A 19,686-nucleotide genomic window follows, 5' to 3' on the forward strand; every position below is an offset into this window, starting at 1 on the left:
GCTTCCTCAGCTGTAAAATAAGGGGTTTGTACTAGATCTGAGCTTCCTTCCAGTCTGCAAACTGCATTCCTATGATCTTCATCCCAGCATTCCATTTTATGTAGCCTCATTTTCCCTATTCTCTTTCAAAATCACAACAAACTGGAAAGATGACTATTAATGATGTTTCACAAGAAATACTAAAGGAACAATTTACTGATTTCACTGGCAGGAACAAAAGATTGTCAATATTGCCAGCAGGAATAGAGGAAAGAAGGCCTTCTAATTTGAAGATATCAGTTCTTTGATTTTATAGAAAGAGCTTTTCATTTTTATAATGCTTGATTGAAGATAAACCCAAGAGAGATTGTTGTCAATTTCCATTTAGAAGAATTATATGAGGAACTTCAAAGGTCAGGGTGTATTAAGGGAATATTATTAATATGCATACTGAAGGCTTCTAGTATGAGAATGGGAATTAAGGTAGAAAGAGATTTTGAGCCACATACTGAATTCTTTTGAGAAAGAAGGTAGTGACTTGAAAGCCATTAGATTAGAAAAATTTAGACCAAGTGACATAGAAAAGGAAAGTAAACTCAAAAGAAAGGTTGAAAAAATAATCACAGCAGGAATAGGAATCAGGAAGTATAAATAAAAAGGTATGAAGGTTGAACAATAGATTTGGAGTCTGAAGATCTGGGCTCAAAACTGCTCCAACACTTACTACTCTGTGGCTGTGGGTAAGTCATTGAACTTTTCTGGGTTTTAGTTTTTTTTTTTTTCAAAAACCCTTACCTTCCGTCTTGGAGTCAATACTGTGTACTGGCTCCAAGGCAGAAGAGTGGTAAGGGCTAGGCAATGGGGGTCAAGTGACTTGCCCAGGGTCACACAGCTAGGAAGTGGCTGAGGCCGGATTTGAACCTAGGACCTCCCGTCTCTAGGCCTGGTTCTCAATCCACAGAGCTACAGTTTCTTAATGTCAAAAAGGAAAAGGTGAGGGACAGCATTAAGACAGGTCTTTCCTGCTCCTCACATCCCTTCATTTTCTCCCTACAACTTTAACCAGTGACACCCTTTTAAAACTTAGACTTGAAATGTTCTCCTTTGATAACTACATGGTTTCTAAAAATTTGGGGTCATTTCAAGTGGGCTTACTTCTCCCTGCCTTTCTCTCATTGACCTTAACTGGGTCTCATAAAGTCTTACCCAAGATTACACAGGATAAGTAGGAAGACCAAACTGTAAATGCAAGTGTTCCTTATCCACTCAAGTCCTCCCAGTGCTAGTTGTATATATTACAGTACTGAAGCAATGGTTCCCATTTAATGATTCACAAACCCCTTGGTGGGTTGTAAACTAATATTATTTAGTAGCACCTTAAGAAGTAAATAATTATCCAATTATTTTACAAATATATTTTTACTTTGTGATATGCAGGTGCATGTTTGACACATTACAGGTTCATTCTCCAGTGGTCTAGAGTTGGTCTGGGAAGAAGTGGTAAGAGTTACCTATGTAATTATAAGCACTTAATGATTAAGTGGAGGTGGTAGAAGATGGGAGGTATTTTTATACATGTTCACACTCTTGCCCAGTGTTCTAATCACAGTTACCTATACCTTCAGGGAAAGAAAATTTATTCTCATTGTTACCCATCCACTTTTCTTTCATCAATCCATTCAATAAAATTAAATAATTATTGTATGTAGAGTTCTGCCATAGCAATTATCCAATTATTTTGGTGAGGAAAGGCTTATTAAAAAATTAATGAAATAACATAACTGCTCTCCCTAATTTCAGCCATATAGATTTGATTCTCTTTGCTTGAACAAAGGCAAAATGGGGTAGTTAATTAAGAATGAGAGGCAGCTAGGTAGCTCAATGGATAGAGCACTGGCCTGGAAAAGGGAGGTCCTGAGTTCTGATCTCACACATTTCCTAGCTATGTGACCTTAGGCAAGTTACTTAACCCCCATTACCTAGCCTTATGACTTTTCTTTTCTGCCTTGGAATCCATATTTAAAATTGATACTAAGACTGAAGATAAGGGTTTAAAAAAAGAATGAATAAAGAGACCATTAAATGAGGTGAGATAATTAAGGTCACTGGTGACTTGGGGAGAATAGTTTTAATAGACTGGCAAAACAGAAGGGCTATGAGATTTAAGAGGTTGAGAATATGGAGGCAGTAAGCATAAAGTACTCTTTCTAGAAGTTTGACAATGAAAAAGAAACTACCTTGTCTTTTATTTGGAATATAAAGGTGAGGAAACTGAGACCCAGACCTGTAATTACAGGGCTATCTAACACTAACTGTGCTGGAAGGCAGTCTCTCTTCCCCATATATTTCAAAACTTTTGTTTCCAAAATGCTATCAGTCCATCTAGATATGCCCAAAGAATAAATCATAACACTTTGCATCTTACAAAGTCAATATGGTAATAGTTATTAGGCATCTGGTGCATCCATTCCCATCTCAATTCCTACTATTGACACTCTAGTTCTGACTCACATTACCACTAACCTAGGACATTTTAATAGCCTCTTCACAGACCACCTCCTCTCCCAAGTTCAACTTCCACCTCACTGCCAAAATCATGTTCAATGTATGTATATAATCACAGCATTCTGTGAAGATGGGATTAACTTTCCCCTAAATATTTTTAGATTTTAATTAGTAGGAATATATACACCCCCACTTAATCCTTAAGTGGGGGAGGGGGGAATCTGTGACCCACATGTGCTATAGTGGGTGACAAATCAGAAATGACTGACTGCCCTCTGGGCAGTTCTAAGCAAAGCTAAAACTGCAATTGGTCCACATAAAGTAGAAGGAAGGCACAGGAAGTGATGCAAAGAACTGTCTTTAAAAATGGTGGTGACTTCCTATGACCAGCTTCTTACTCCTTCAAACTTGGCCTTGGAAATCTGGCTTGGGACCTCCAACTGCTTCTGGTAAGACTGCACTTGGATCCTTCCTTAGGACTACCATGTGGGTGAGTGAAAAGGCTGACTCCTTTTCCTGGCTTTTCTGGAGGTACTAGCTTCTGGAGAGGCCCCTCATCTTGGAGGAGGCCTCGAGGCTAGAACCTTTATTTAATTTACCTCTGGACCCCCCTTTGCTCGGGCCTCTGAAGGCCTGACTGGTTCAGACCTGGTTGGAGTAATTGTCTACTCTCTCATTTCTCTTATTTTCATTCTTTCTCCTTTTGTAAATAAAACTACCATAAAAAAACATTCTGACTTGAGTAATATATATTCGGCAACCACACTTTTATATATTTAGTCCAACCATTAAATTTCAACCTCTATAATTCCTGATCTCTGAAAACAGTTTCCTAAAACCTCCTGGATTAAAGTTCAAATCCTTTGGTTTAGCATTTAAGACTTTGTGGAATAGTAGGGACTAACCTACTTTTTAATCTTTTCCACATTACTCCCCTTAGTGTCCATTTCATTTCTACTTCCAATGACCACCATACCTTTATACACCTATTCCTATGTTCAAGTTCTTATGTCCCCCAGTTTATGTTTTCAAGTTTGACTCAAATGTCACTTTCCCTCAACTCAACTGGTACAGACCTTCCACCAGTTCAGATGTCTCATTTTAGAAATTGCAAATGCACGCAATCTTAACTGTGCTGGGTGCTTTATCCTACTCCTAGACCACAAGCTCCATGAAGGTAAGGAGACACATTTTATCTACATCTAGTAACCCCATCACTCCTAAACACAAAGCTCTACACAAAAAAAAAGGCCCTTATATTTTCCATAATTGAATATGTAGATTTCTACCATCTTTTCATACTTATTGTCTAATCTGCATAGTTCTTACCTTCTCAACAAAATTATATGAGAAGGGATTATAGTCTTTCTTTCTTTCTTTGTATCCTCAAAAGCTAGTACAGTGCCCTAGCCAAAACAGATGAGATACTTATTACTCACACTCACACAGACACATATGAATGCACACACATGTGTGCACAAAACTATGCTAATTATATTTAAATATAATTATATATATATATATTGCTCTAATATATTGCTGTTATACACACACCCACACACATACACTAACACATTTGTTCTGTCCAGGGCATTGGGCATGGGATTAGCTACTGAAGCTACAAAGAACAACTATAATCCCTTCCACAGTTTTGTTGGGAGGATCAGAACTATTTAGATTAGACTATAAGTGCAAAAAGAAGGCTGCCCATTTAATCAACAAATGTATAAACATAAAATATATGAAGTCTATATAATGTGAGTATATATGGGTATCAACATCAGTATGTGCATACATGTATATATGTGTGTGTGTGTGTGTATATATATATATATATATATATATATATATATATATATATTACTCACATACATGGATCCAATTACCACTTTTAATAGGTCTCCTGAAGACACTGGTTAAAATGAATTGCCCCAGTTGAAGAGTGCCTCTGTATATACCCTGTAACCTAAAACACACCATGTTTCCCTCCTGGTCACCATGTACTGGTGTAGGCAGGGATTCTGACTTCTACATTTGTATTCACCATCATGTGGCACAGTGCCTGACCCCAGGAGGCCCTTACTAATGATTGACTGAGCCAATGTAATAAGTCATGTAAAACAAAGGGCTATAAATGTCGGCTATTATTAAATGTGATTTCCCAAGGAAAGGTATTGTTTTTTAGTTTGACACCTCACATTTCTGTAGCATGTAAATTTACAACCTTACTGGTGAGACAGGGAGTATATTATGTCCATTTACAAATGAGAAAAGAATGAAGTCATTAAGGGTCACAGGTAGAATTAGAACCTAGTTCTCCTAATTCTAAATTCAGTGAGTTGTTCATTAAAAAGCAATTTCTCTAATTTGAGGTAAATTGCAAGTTACAAAAACAAGAACAAAAAACCCAACAACTCAGGATTTATTTCCACTTTCATTTCCCAATTAACATATTTCCCTTCAATGTCAAAGGGACAGGTGGATAATTATTTAGTTTCTCTAGAGCTCAGTTTCCTCATCTGTAAAGTGAATGGATTGTATTTAAAGATATTTGAAGTTCCTTTTATCTCTAAATCTATAATCTTTTGATCCTCTTATATCTTTAAGCACACCATAAATCATTAGATCTTAATATTTCAGGTAGGCATCAGTGTTCTCTTAATATCCTGATAATGACACCCCAAAATTTCAAGTTAAAGGATAGGTTGCAATCTTTACACTGGACAGGCTAAGAAGTGTTGGGTGAGAAACTGAAACATTGTGGCACAATCAAATGTAACAGACTTTTCTTTCTTTTTTTTTTTAAACCCCTACCTTCCGTCTTGGAATCAATATTGTGTATTGGTTCCAAGGCAGAAAGTGGTAAGGGCTAGGCAATGGGGGTCAAGTGACTTAACCAGAGTCACACAGCTAAGAAGTATCTGAGGCCAAATTTGAACCCAGGACCTCCCATCTCTAGGCCTGGCTTTCAATCCACTGAGTTATCCAGCTGACCCCCAGATTTTTCTACTAGCAGCAAATGCAATGACCCAGGACAATCCAGAGGAACTTATGAGAAAGAACACACTATCCACATCCAGAGAAAGAACTGTGGGAACAGAAATGCAGAAGAAAAACATATGATCAATCATGTAGTTTGATGGGAATGTGATTGGGGTTTTGGCATTAAATGATCATATGAAAAATATCAATAATATGGAAATGGTTTTGAACAATGATCCATGTATGACCAAGTGGAATTGCTTTGTCAGCTTCCGGAGGGAGGAGGGAAGAGAGGAGGTAAAGAACTGTGTAACCATGGGAAAATATCCTAAATAAATAAATTTTAAAAAAAAGTGTTGGGTGAGAGAACAAAGAGGAGAAAAACATAATGCTGTTGCCCTGTGGCATGCATGATCTGTTAAATAACCCTACCCCATCTGGCCTGTTTGTTCTGTCCTCACAACTAGGACATGAAGAATAAGAAATTAAGAGACCATTTTCAGGGTACCAACTGCTATACTTTGATCAGGCAAGAAAACCTAAGAATGTGATGGAAGCTAAAACATTCTTAAAGATGTTTAGTTAAATGAATATCTTGGTTCTTGACCTATCAAAGCCCAACAATTTAACAAGAGTACCCTGTCAAAAACCTTTTAATTGAATTAAAATATAATTCTGTTAGTAACATACTTATGTTGTCTCTGAAGTTTCCAGGTATATCTAATCATTAGGGTAGAAATTCATTTGATGCTCCATATACCAAAGCATATAGCATACTGCTGGTTAAATAAACCAAAATACCTAGGGCACCTAGTTCAATTTTCTGGTGGGGGAGGGGGGAGTGAGGGGAGAGGAGTAATGGGTATTCCCAGATACTCAATTTAATTTAAAATGTGCATATGCCATTTAACACTTTGGGAAGGTAGGTTGAAAGGATAACACTGCAATCAAAAGCCACTGGCCTATGTGAAATGTAGTGCTTTATGAATGCAGACACTCATATTCTGATTCAGGAAGGTATGTATGCTTCTATGAACAATTTTCAATTGGACAAAACATTGGTTCTGATTGACTTTGTCTTTTCCATTCATCTTTTTTTGAACTGTCAGAAAAGAATCTATATCTAGGCTAATCTAGGCTAAATCCCATCTACAAGAAATACATATATAATTTAAAGAAATATCAAGTTACACTAAAGAAATAAAAATAAAAAGAAATCATGAGAAAGGACCCCAATGCTTATGTCTGGGAGGCTGGAAGATCTGGGTTCTTGAGAAAGGGTAAATATGTATACAACATTTCAAAGAGTTATCAAAAAGCATAAAGTTTTGTGTTCTTCATTACAGCCAAAACTATTGGGTTCCTGGACAGAGCCAAATGTGACACAGCATAGCATCCAATCAGTCAAATAATAGGAATGAAGGGCATCAAGTTTAAGCCAGTTCCAGATCCCAGGGCTCTAGAAAGGTCCCAAAAGCCTACTGCCTATTAAGACTATTGGTGGTGGTGGGGGTGGTAGCTTGTGCATTGAAGCTGAAAACAAGGATATTATGCTTCAATACAGACTTTCACTAAAGAAGGCCCTAATGATTGATCTAAAATGACAAATGGCTGGGAAGGCAGAGTTGAGAGAATCAAGACTGGTTGTCCTTTGAATCTCCTAAGCCATTTTACCTTAGACCAGTGTTCCTCACAGGCATTCACTGAATACCCAACTAAAACCAGAAATTTATAGACACACATGCACACATGTGTATATGTATACTTCATTTTTCTTAATTTGATTTAGAGGGATTTACTACCCCTGATACCTTGAAAGTTGCATGGATATGCAGATATAAGACATTTAAATAAGGTCGTAGATTTACTACTTTTAGAATATATGCCATTACATGGATGAAAGGAAATGAAAATTGGGCAAGTTTATAAACTTCTGTAGTTGGAGAATCACAAATTAAAACAAACACCATTTATTGCATTTTGTGTTCTTTTACCATTCCTTAAATATAGTCTGTCTTCTAAGCAAAGGAAATTTGATGAAAGCTTTTATGTATCACTATAAATATTTTATTATCAAGACTAAGTATTTTTACTACTGGCAAAAATGGACCCAAACACATTTAAATTGTGCTTGGGACTGTAATATTTCATTTCCCTGAATTCTTTTAGAAATTTTAAGATTCCAGATATTACAAATGCAACATCATCATGGTAGGCCCTATTATAGCAATAATACTATTAGGACAGCAACTGGGAGAGAGGAAACACAACTATTTGTTCAGTCAAAAAAAAATTTTTTTTTTTTTGCAGATGGTCTCCAGTCATGTGCAGGGCTAAGTCCCTATGTGATATTGTCTTTTGCACATTACTTTAAAATTTAATAGCTAACCTACAAAAAATGTTTTGGAGACATCAAAAACCTGGAAGGGGCCTCATTAGCCACTTATAGTCGAATTCAAATAAGGCTCCAAGAAGTGAAATGGCTTAGGAAATATTGCACAACACTGGTGAGAGCTAGAGCAGAACCTTGATCTCCTCCATCAGAGGCCATGAGCCCTGGTTCCTCTTCTCCCATCCATTATTTGCTCTCACTTTTTAGGAATAAAGACTGAACTGGTGATTTCACTGTTATAGGGAGTTATGCCTTAATTCCCTCTTTCAATTCAAGACTTAATCTTTTCTACCACTATTAGAGAATTGCCTTAAGCAAACATTTTTCAAAATGTATTGTCCCAGGACCCCTTTACTCTCTTCAAAATTAAGAACTCTTAAGAGGCTTTGTTTCTGTTGATTTATATCAATATTTCCCATATTAGAAAATAAAAAGTGTTATATTATTGTGGAATGTTTTGTTCATAGTTTCCAGACCACACTTGGAGATGACTTGCTCAAAGTCCTATAGTTAAGTAAATGCATGTCAGAAATAGGATTTCAAACATAGGTCTTCCTGAGTTCAAAGCTGGTTCTCCATCCATGTACCTTCAAGCCTAGTGATGGTGAACCTTTTAGAGAACATGCAGAGTGCCCCACCCCCAAAAAACAAACAAACAAAAACAAAAAACTCTTCTCCTACTCAAAGCAGAATGGATTGGAGAGACACCCACCTCCAGCACTGAGAGAGAACTTTGCCTGGTTTCACCCACTGTCCAAATGTCAGGACCCTAAGTGTCTGTCTTGTCAGTTCATGTTCAGGTATTACATGCCTGCCCTGGCACTCCACTTCCTTACCCCAGTGCAGAGCAGAATGGTCCACTTATGTAAAGCAAGAACTCTATATATTTAAATAATTGATTTCTATCGATTAAGTCAACAAGGATTTATTAATTACCTACTCTGTGCAAGGGGCAATACCACGGGCTGGGAAAACAAAGAAAGGCCAAAAGAAAAGTTTCATTTTCATGCATTTAAGAATTTATTATGAGAAGAAGTCTGTAGGTTTCACCACTGCCAAAGGGGTTCAGAACACAAAAAAGTTAAGAACTCCTATCCCTAGCTGAAATTTAGCATTTCCTTTAATTATGAATTAAAACAAAAAAAATTCTGTAGATTGCTACCAAATTGCCAAAGGGGACACACACAAAAAAAAAGGTAAGGAAAGAACTCCTGTTTTAGAAAAATATCAGCTTGGCAAAACTTCCAAACACTCAAGTCACTAAAATAATCAGTTTATATTTTCAATCTTTAAACCCTCCATTGGTCTCCAAGATAACTTTATTCTACCATTCTAAGAATCCTCTGCAATAAGATTTAGATCAGTTATGCTACTTCATTCTTAGGGAGATCCAAATGAGGAAACTCCCACTCTTGGTAAAGATCAATGACTCAACAATATAGAGTTGCTGGGACAGTAAAAGGTTAATGACTCACTTACGATCAGAAGCCAAATAAGTCAGACTGGCTCTGAGTCTAAGTTTCCCTGATCCCAAGGCTAGCTCCATACATACTGTGATATGTTATTTCTGTCCTTTCGAAGTAATTTGTATTCATTATGTCATTTGATCCCTACAATCACCCTGTAAAGTAGGTAATACAGATATTATTAACTTCTCTCCTTTTCCTCTTGGAATTCCTAACTTCCTCCATGTTTCAAGTCAAGTACCATCATCTTTTTTTTTTTTAATATTTTTTATCTGAAAATTTTTTTTAATTAACTTAGAATATTTTTCCATGGTTACATGATTCATGTTCTTTCCCCCTCCCTTCCATAGCCAACAAGCAATTCCACTGAGAACAATGTATCATTGTTCAAAACCCATTTCTATATTATTAATATTTGCCAAGTATCATATCAGGTCCTACAAGTAGTAATTTGTTCTAGATACCTCCTCCTAATAACTCAGTTAGCGCTGACGTATACATATAGTTTAACCTCACAGAATTTAAGATTTTTGAGGGCAAGAACCATAGCACTATACACAAAGAGCTGCTTTTAACAAATCCTGACTGAATTAATTCAAACTAATTTTCCAGATGAGGTAACTAAGACTTAGGAATATTTTAAGGGCCTTCTAAACAGTGCAACAATAGGTAGCATGAAAGAGGGGGTTCAATCCCAAATTTCACCAGGCTCCAAGGCCAGCACTCTTTCTATTGTGCTTTGTTAACCTTCACCTACTCCTCTAAAGTGCACAAATAATTAATATCCAAAGCCCTCCTGCCAATATCACATGCACCCAAAGCCATACAACTCCAAAATGTCATACTGCTCTTCAGTTTTTACTCCTAAATCTGGGATAACAATAGTACAGAATTTCCATTTTTATTTGACATTTCAGCAAAAGAAAGGTAAACTTGAACAGCCCTACTAAGAAATACAGCTAATCAAATTTTGGTTGATCATAATTTTCATTTGTGAATTTTATTTATAAAATCCTTATGTAGAAATATTTCATAAAGTTAATAATTATAATATATGGATATAATTATACTATGAAATTATTTTAAAATCCTTACACAGAAGTCTTTCATAAGTTTCAAATTATGGTGAAGCCCAACTTTACTGAGCATTACAGCAATAAATTATATAGCTTTTTCTATAGTGCCCTGTTGCAAGACATTGGCTCAAAACTGAACTAGTAATTGTGACTTTATAAGTCTGAAAAAAAACCTATAAATTAGTTTAGGCTTTGCTTCACCATCCAGTCCTAAAACTCTAGAATTCCAAGAGTCTAACCTGGTCATCTGAACAAACAAAAAACTCAAATGAATCTTAGGATTAATGCCTAGGCCATGTGTAAAAGGCAACAGAACAAGTCCAAAGATGGTACTTTCCCCCTCGCCCCCCCAATATCCTTTCTTGACTAAGGTTGCTATTAAAGAGAAGCCTGTCAGAGTTCATTGGCTGTCTATGAATCTAAGCTGAGAGCAACCAAAATAAGTAACAAAAAAGAAGTCTCAATTTAGCAAGGGGGTGGAAAAAAAAAAGGAAGGCCAGTGACCTATTTTTCTTTTGTATCTCCCTTACAACCTAAGAAAAGTATCTGTACATATTAGATATTTAATTAACAAGTTAATGAAAAAATGTTATAAGTCAGCTTATAATTAATGTGCATCTTAAGGGTATTTGATATACAGTATATAGACCAAGGATGGTGAACCTTTTAGAGGGGCCAGTGATGTGAGAAATGTCCTCAGATGCTTGGCAAGGGGGTTGGGGAAGTAGTCCAGCTCCCATCTCTCTGGCTTTCCAGTAACAAACTCTGGAGAACTCTGTGCTGGGACAATGGTATGTGCCCAGAAAGAGGGCTCCAATTGCCAACTCTGGCACCACAGGTTTGCCACCATGGATACAACAAAGCTCTTGGGATTTTTGTTTTAACATAAAAGTAGAGACCTTCCAGAAGGATGAGTGACCTCCCTAAATGAATATTGGTTTTCATGCCTTTAAAGAGTGAAAGAAAGAATGGTTTCCACATGATAGCTGCTAACATTTATATAGTACTTAAAAGTTCACAAATCACAGAAAGATAGAAAGTCAGGCCTAGAGATGGGAGAACTTGGGTTCAAATCTAGCCTCAGATGCTTCCTGGCTGTGTCACCCTAGGCAAGTCACTTAACCTCATTTGCCTAGCCCTTACCCATTCTTCTTTGAAACCAATTGGTTCTAAGGCAGAATGATTGAAAAAAAAAAAGTTCACAAAGCACTTTATATGATCCAATTGATCAATCCTTTTCCCTTCTCTCTGACCTCTCTGCAGAAAGCAGCTTCCCCCTTTGACACTGTTGGTAGCCTTCTTCTCCTTAATATACTCTTTTCTCTAGGTTTTTGGGATACCACTCTTTCCTAGATTTCCTCTTATTCAGTCTCCTTATCTAGATCCTCACATCCAGAGGAAGTAGGCTAACCCTAGGTATCCCTGAATTGTCCCGATTTCCTCTTTTCTCCCTCCATACTAATTTACGTAGTCATCTCATTGGCTCCCATGGATTTAATTATCACGTCTACACTGATGACTCAACTCTATCTTCCCCTAATCTCCCTGTTAACCTTCAATCTTACATCTCTAATTGCTTTTAGACATAGTGAATTGCAAGTCGTTGACATCTTAAACTCAGTATGTCCAAAAACAGAACTCATCCTTCCCCCTAAAATCTCCCAACCCTTTTATCTATCTTAGAGGGCAATACCATCTCCCCCAGACTATAAGGTTGGCAACCTAGGGGTCATCCTGAATTCCGTGTCTCACCAACATATTCAATCTGCTGCCAAGGTCAGTCAAATTTCACCTTTGCAGCATCTCTCAAACCCTTCTCTACTCTGATGCCACCACTCTAATACTGGCCCTCTTCACCTTACACTTGTACTATTGAATTAACCTGCTGGGGGGTCATCTGCCTACCTTTCTCCACTCTCCTTTTAGCTGCTAAAGTGATTTTTCCTAAAATGCAGGTCTGATAATATCACACCCCCTGCTCAATGAACTCCATCAGCAACCTTTCAACCTCCAAGATCAAATATGAAATCCTCTTTTTGAAATTCAAAGCCCTTCATAACCTAAACCCTACTTTCCAATCTTCTTATACCTTGCTCCCTGCCACATATTCTTTGATCCAGTGACACTGGTCTCTTGGCTATTCCAGGAAGAAGATACTTCTCTTACTTCCTTTAAGTCCCAACTAAAATTCCATCTTTCATAGGAAACCTTTTCTAATATCCCTAATTCTGGTGCTTTCCCTTTCTTAATTATTTCCTATCTGTTATATATACAGTTACATATTTTGTACCTATTTGTTTCTTATTGTAAGTTTCTTGAGGGCAAAGGCTGTCTTTTTTTTCCCTCTTTTTGTATCTCCAGTGTTCAGCACAATGCCTGGCACATAGTAGGTACTTAATGTTTACTGATTGGTCTTAAAAGATGTACACATATATGTATACTAAATGCATTTATTCAAGTCCAAAAGATAATTTCACAAAATCTAAATGGCTATTAAATGGAAATGCACATAACCACTAAAACACAATTACTTCAGATACCTCAAAAAGTTTCATCAATATGGACACTATCCTCTCCCAGTTTAGATGACATCTTCTCACTCATGCCTTAGGATGTTTATATGGATAACCAAAAGAATTTATCCTATTGTGGCCAATCTGCTAGGAATAAACTCCTTCTAATGCGGTCAGGTTAGTCTTTGGACAAAGCCTTTCTAACTTAGAAGGACTTGATAGATTCTCAGGTCTGCTGATATAAGCCTTTGATAATTTAGAAGTACTGACTTAATTCATCAAGATATATCAGAGGTCGTCTCCAATAGAGGAATACTCCTAGTTTAAGGTTTCAGAATCTAACAAACTTTCAAAAATGATTGTTTCAAATTTTAGGTTAGTTTTCAAAAATGAAGCAATTGGCTTATCTATATCATGTTTTATAAATGATTATATGGTGACATTTATGCATTAATAATTTGTCTGGAAAGTTATTTTCTTTTAGATTTTTATAGAAAATACACAAGTTCTATTTCTATTGCTTTTATTAATGATATAGTGCTAAACTTAAGAGTCAGGAGGTCCCACTTTCATTTCTGATATTTAGCATTTACCATAAGCAAAATATAACTTCTTTGATCTTTAATTTCTTCATCAGTATAATGTTAGTAAGATCTATACTACCTATCTCAAGATTTGTGAAAAAATGCTCTGTAAACTATGAACATAACTATAAAATCTTGAGTTATATTTGCTCCAGTATTTCAATGACCTGGATTTCATCTGTATGGTTACTCCCTTAACTAACACTTACCTTAATGCCTCTATAACTTAATAGATGGTCTTTGAGAACTACCATGGTTAAAAAATTCATAACCCTTAAGTCAACCTGGTGATGATTCCTTATAAACTTGACTAGATTGGTCTTTAGACAACACACATATTATCTCCCAACAGATCCCTATTTGAAGACTTTCCAGTTTGGCAAGACCTGTCAGACTTTATGTTCCACTGGCAAAGGCTTGGAGAACTCAGTGTTATGAGCCATCAGAGTAGGAATATAATTGAGAAATAACTATTCTATAATATTATTGCTAAAGATGATCCCTTAACATTAAAGCTATGAGATGTGTGATGGTGGAATTATTCACATTTTATAATATCAAATATTATAGTTACAAATAAATAAGAGTGAATATGGAAATTTTCAAAATTTAAAATCAATTCATGCTTGGAAATCAGTCACTGACTTTCTGGTTAGCATTATAATGAAAGTGCCACTATTATTTGAATAACTATAACTAAATATGTCTAATCTTATCCAAGAACCTCCAGCTCATCATTTATAGAAGACCTGGAAGATAAGACTCAGAAATTACCTTTTTAAAAAAGTAGACTGAAAACTTAGATTTCAATAAAACAAGAAAAGGAAACTTATTTTTACTACCCTTCTTTAAATTCTAGTAGTAGTCACTAGAGCACATTTTCTTGGATCAAATCTTTCCACATTGGTATATTCACTTCAAGTTTTATTAGTTTTTTAAAACGTAGAAAGAGGACAGAATGTATTTTATTTCTATTCCCCTCTATGCATTTAAAATGAACATCTTTATTAATGTTATATGATTTTCTAAAAATCTAAAATTTTAGTTCCTAAGCCATGTCTAATAATGTCCTAACTTAAAAATGTTATTTGATTTCTAAGCATTAACTAGACTGTTTTATCATCAACATTTATTGAGTGGTTTACATAATTAAAAGTGCTGAGATGAGGAATAAACAAAAAGAAATAATGAAGTTTAAAGTAAAATATGCTAGTGACAAGTTAGTAGACACTAAGTGCTATTTGAGCTCAAAAATCAATTGGTTTGGGAGTAAATAGGAAAAAGAAATAGAGCAAAATCATACCTGTTTTAGCTAAAAAAAAATACAACTGTGGAGTAAAATCATTAATGAACTCTATTAATGGAATTTATAATGGTTTACTTTAAAACTAAGAAATCTGACCTGAGAAAACAATTTTCAAATGTCACTTTTTGTGCAGAATGACAAGTTGTCACCTTGAGAAATTATTATCAGATAAAGAGTACAATGATAACAGGAAGAAACAATGAAATTATGATCTCTCATATACATTAATTACTTGCTCTAAGAACTGGAGCTTTAGAACCCACCTGGCACGTTTATAAATTCACTACAGATATGAATTAATAAAATAATATCTTTAGGAACTTATCCAAAAATAGCCTTAAAAAGAACTGCTAAAAAGATAATTATTAGTTGCATAATCAGGGGCAAGTGACTTAACCTAAGCCTTTGTTTCCTCATCTGTAAAATGAGGATTAACAATAATTATACTATCTACCTCATACTTGGAGAGATAGCACTTCTAAAACCCTAAAAGTCTAACAGAATTATTATTCCTATTTAAGAGCTTTCAAACCTTGATCACCTCTCACCTGGTTTCTTGCAACATTTTCTAATCAGTTTCCTTGCCTCATGTCTCTCCTCACTCACTATCTTCCACTCAGATACCAAGGTGATTTTCCTAAAACACAGATCTGCTTATGTCAACCTTCCAGCTCAAGGAGTGCCAAAAGCTCCCTCAAGCCTTTAGAATCAGATATAAATTCCTCTATTTAGCATTTAAAGCATTTCATAAAGAAACTCTTTCCTATCTTTCTGGCATTCTTACACTTTTCTCCTCTCCATATATGTAGTAAGTGATGCAGAGGTATGGGGGGAGGGCGTCTCCTCTCTTTCCCCCTCTCCATACTGAAAGTCTTAATTCTTTAATACAGTAAGTGATGTAAAAACACTGGTCTACTTGCTGTTCCTTGCACAGGACACCCCACTTTCTATCACTGTTACTTTTCCTTGACTGTCTCTCATGGACCACCAAGGCCTCTTAGATCTGGTACTCCTTTGTCCCCAAGTTGTTCCTACCTTCCCTTTGAGAGATTTCCTTCTGCCTATTCTGTATTGTCAAGTTATTTTTTTTAAATAATGGCTTTATTGATACTTAATAGCTCTATGCCTCAGGGCAAGTTATTTAACCTGCTTGCCTCAGTTTCAGCTATTAAATGGGGATAATAGCAGCACTTATCTCCTTGGGTTGTCATAAGGATCAAATGAGATAATATTTGTAAAGGTCTTACTACAGTGTCTGGCACAGAGTAGGTACTATATAAATGCTTGACCCCTTTCCTCTCCTCCTGTGTTTTTTCTATTTAAGATCAGAGACAGAAAATAAGAGGAGTCAAGGAATTAAATTTGACATTCTATTCTGGAAGAAACCTTATAGCCATTTTACCCAGGTCTCAAATCACAATACAAAAATCTTTCACCATAAACAAGGTAAAACATGGTTTTGAAAATTTAATTACGTGTGACATTTCTGAACTTAGTGCAGAAGGCAGTTAGCTGGTTAAATCATCCCATGTATTTCAATAATAGTGTGAGATGAATTTCTAACTTTAAATATTTCTTAATGTTTAAATTAACAACTAAAGTAATGTGAAATTTCATAAGGTTGGGACATCCTCAGGTGTGAAAATTACATCACTTTCCAAAAAGGTAACCATTGACTAATAGCCACTCCTTTTTTTTTTCTTTTTGGAGCATCTCTGTTAATTCAGAGTGTCATGTAAAGATTGTGAAGTTGTGAACTTTATGGATGTTGGAGTCTGCAAAAAATTACAACTTTCACATACAGAGGTCTGAAAATACCAGGTATATTTACTTGCATGCAAAAAGTGTGGAAAACTAAGCCCAAAGGTCTGGTAATAGTTTTTAATGACAAACTCTAAATTTTAATTCCTATAGTTCACACCTCCCCAAAGTACTGATTACAAGGCACAGTGTTTTGCTGAAGGACCTCTTTCTAAGCATGCCTAGAACACAGTGAGAGATCTCCAAATTTTAAAGAAATTTTAATAATCTTTTCATATTTCAAAGGAAAAAATATCACAGCAATGCAGCAAAGTCATTTCTCCGGTTGGAATGACCTCCAGCTACTATGGGCTAGTCCCTCTTTCGCAATAAATAAATCTGAAACTCAAACCACGTAGACACTCAGTGCTTCAAGCTGAGACTGCTAAACCTTAAAGAACAGTCCTTATCAAAATCCACCTGACTCCCGTCATCTCTCCCGACTCCTTTTCCTGGTCTCCCTCCCCACTCCCTGCTTGGGAACGGGATTAATAGCAGTAGCTCTGGCAAGCTAAATTTTATTTTACCACTAATAATAGCCCCCTCCCCCTCCCGTCCCAGGCCACCCTAAGTGCTGCTAACCTGATTTCAAGGGAAATTAGGAGTAAGATATTAGGGAAAGGGAGAGTTACATACATTATATTCATCGGTAAAGTCAATCCATTTGCTCAGCTTTACAAAAATTTTGCAAAAGGTAACTAACTCAATGGAGTTATTTCCACTTTCCATGCACCCACCAACCTCCCTACTGCCAGGGCTACCAGCAAGCACAGTTAAAGCAAATCAGGAAATAAGGAACGTCTTACCTTGTACAAATATCGACATTTTGGGGGCTTAATAAAATAAATACTCTGTAGTATAAATATAATTATATATAAAGAGATAATTTTTTTTTAACAAGTCACACTCTAGGGCAGGTCTTTCTTCCTCTCCTGCTTAACTCGACGTGGTCCTTCCATCCACGGATGACAACTTAAGAGGAATGTTAATTCTGAGCAATAAAGTAGCACTTTTTTTTTAGAAAATCAAGAAAAAAAAATGAAGGAATTACACCAGGGGGAATTACTCCTTTTCCACTCAAAAAAAAAAGGCAAGTCAGTGGGATGGAGTCCGGTTTTCGAGTACAGCCTTCCAGAGCGCTCCAGACCTAAGTGAAAGCCAGCTGGACACCCAAGTTAAAGGTAAAACCCCTCGAATTTAAATTTCATCAATGAAAGAGGCGGATCTGAGTAGGCTCCACCGCCCCCTCGTCCCCCCACCCCCCAGAGGGTGGAATTGCCGCAGGGATGGACGATGGACGACGGACTAGAGCCTTCTCCTCCTCCTCTCCAAGTCTCCGGCCAATGGGCAGGTTCCCCGGGAAACCCTCCGGTAAACAGCACACTCAGCCCCCTCCCCACCCGAGGTGGGGGGAAAGGGGGCGTGTAGGCACGTCCAGAGCATTTTACCAGCCCACAGTGCCGCGCGTGATATGGGCGGCCCCGTCCCTGGCCTTTAGCTACAGCACCGGCCGGCCAGGCTCGTCCCGTCCAGCGTGAGGGGACATCTCCCCTCCCTCCTCGCGAGGGGCACGAGAAGCCCACGTGAGAGCTACAGAATGTAGCCAGCCCCTACCCCCACAGGGAAAAGGGGAGGGAGGAGATAAAAGGAGCAACCCCTCCTTCTCCCTTCCCCCAGCTCCCCCTGGGGCGAGGACCTGGCCCAACTTTAGCGGTGGTGGGGGGCGCCGCCCAGGCTCTCCAAGGACAAACCCTCATTCTTCCTTGCCCTTGCCAAGCACTGCTGCCCAGACCCACCTTCCTCTACTCCTCAGACCTCCTGGCTAGGGGGCATCAACGGGGCCCCAGAAAGAAAGCTCGGCACGGGCAGGGAGGACGTGTCCCCTCGGAGGCTCCCTCTTCTTCTTCCTCCTCCCCCTCCCCCCGCCCCCCTTAAGCCTGACTCCGCAGGGCAAGCGCCACCTCCCGCTCCCAATTTCAGCCAGGCGGCTGCGGCGATGCTCTCCCCACCCTTCCCCTGACCTCATTCCCAAGACTCTATAGACCCCTGTCCCATCTAGTGCCCCCCGGCCCCCGACAGATTCCCCTCCCCCTCCCAGTTCGTGCACCCCTCCCCCGCGCCTCCCCCACCTCAATGCGGAAATGTTCCGGTAGCTCTGGACTGGCAGCCAGCTCCCCCAGTTAGAAGCCAGAGCAGGCTTGGAAGCGGACCAATGAGCGCCGCGGAGGGGGCGGGAGGCTCTCTGGGGCACCTCTCGGGGCGGGGTGCGGCGGGGGCGCGGCCTAGGCATTAGCCCCTCCCAGTAAAGGAAAGAGAGTCGTCGTCATTCTTTGGGCCTCGTCTACTCTGCCCCAGGCCTTCTAATCATCCCAATTCACGTCCAGCCCTGGCCTCTCTCTCTCCCGATGGTCCCCTACTATCCTGCCTCAGAGGATCCTAGAGATGAGATCTTGTCCTAATCCTCCAACCTCATTTTATAGATGAAGACACTGAGGTTGTGAGTAGCCAAAGGTTACACAGCCAAGGCGCATCGGAGGGTGGGACTTGAACCCTGGTCCTTCAGCCTCGCCATTGAGCCTACTCTCCGCTGGCTATCTACACCTAGAGGTCTTGTGGGCATTAGCACCCTATGAATTCCCTTACCCCCTGCACCCGCCTCGCCTCCGAACATTACGATCTCTGTTGAGAGCACCTCCATACTGCCAGCCTTCGAGGCTCACGGTGGGAGGGACTTCCAGACTATTCCCTCTGCCTCATCCCAGAGTCCAATCACTTGTCTCAGGCTTGGTCCCGTGGAAAGAGGAGGGCTTAAATCGAAGCCCCGCCCTTTGCCCCCTGTCAAGGCCCTGAGCCTCTCAATTCCCTCATCTGCAAAATGAAGTGTTTGGAGGTGACCCCTTTCCAATCGAATCTGTGGGCCTTTGGCTTCCCCATTTTCCTTCCACATCACCCTCCTCACCTACTAGAGAGGATCATCCTAGTTCCCATCCTCTTTCCCTTTCCCCAGGACTACAGAAATGGACTTCTTTCCCTCCAAATCATTCTTCAGAGTCCTGTGTAAATACCTTCCTAAGGCCCAGGTC

The 19,686-nt window shown here is 38.5% G+C and overlaps 1 protein-coding gene across 4 annotated transcripts in view; it reads right to left on the reverse strand.

Moving 5' to 3' along the window:
• Nucleotides 1–19,418, reverse strand: part of UGP2 (UDP-glucose pyrophosphorylase 2) — a 45,083-nt gene extending 25,665 nt beyond the window's left edge. The window contains exon 1 of one of the 4 annotated variants that reach the window (XM_007476755.3): nucleotides 19,247–19,418. In XM_007476755.3, coding sequence (XP_007476817.1) covers nucleotides 19,247–19,301 — 55 coding nt within the window. In that variant the 5' untranslated portion in view covers nucleotides 19,302–19,418. Of the gene's footprint in view, nucleotides 1–17,409; nucleotides 18,848–19,246 lie in introns of those variants that run through there. The other 3 variants (XM_056813934.1, XM_007476756.3, XM_056813932.1) reach the window with 3 other exon arrangements.
• Nucleotides 19,419–19,686: the final 268 nt, after the last annotated feature.

Source organism: Monodelphis domestica, chromosome 1, assembly GCF_027887165.1.
Source record: "Monodelphis domestica isolate mMonDom1 chromosome 1, mMonDom1.pri, whole genome shotgun sequence".
NCBI classification, from domain to species: domain Eukaryota; kingdom Metazoa; phylum Chordata; class Mammalia; order Didelphimorphia; family Didelphidae; genus Monodelphis; species Monodelphis domestica.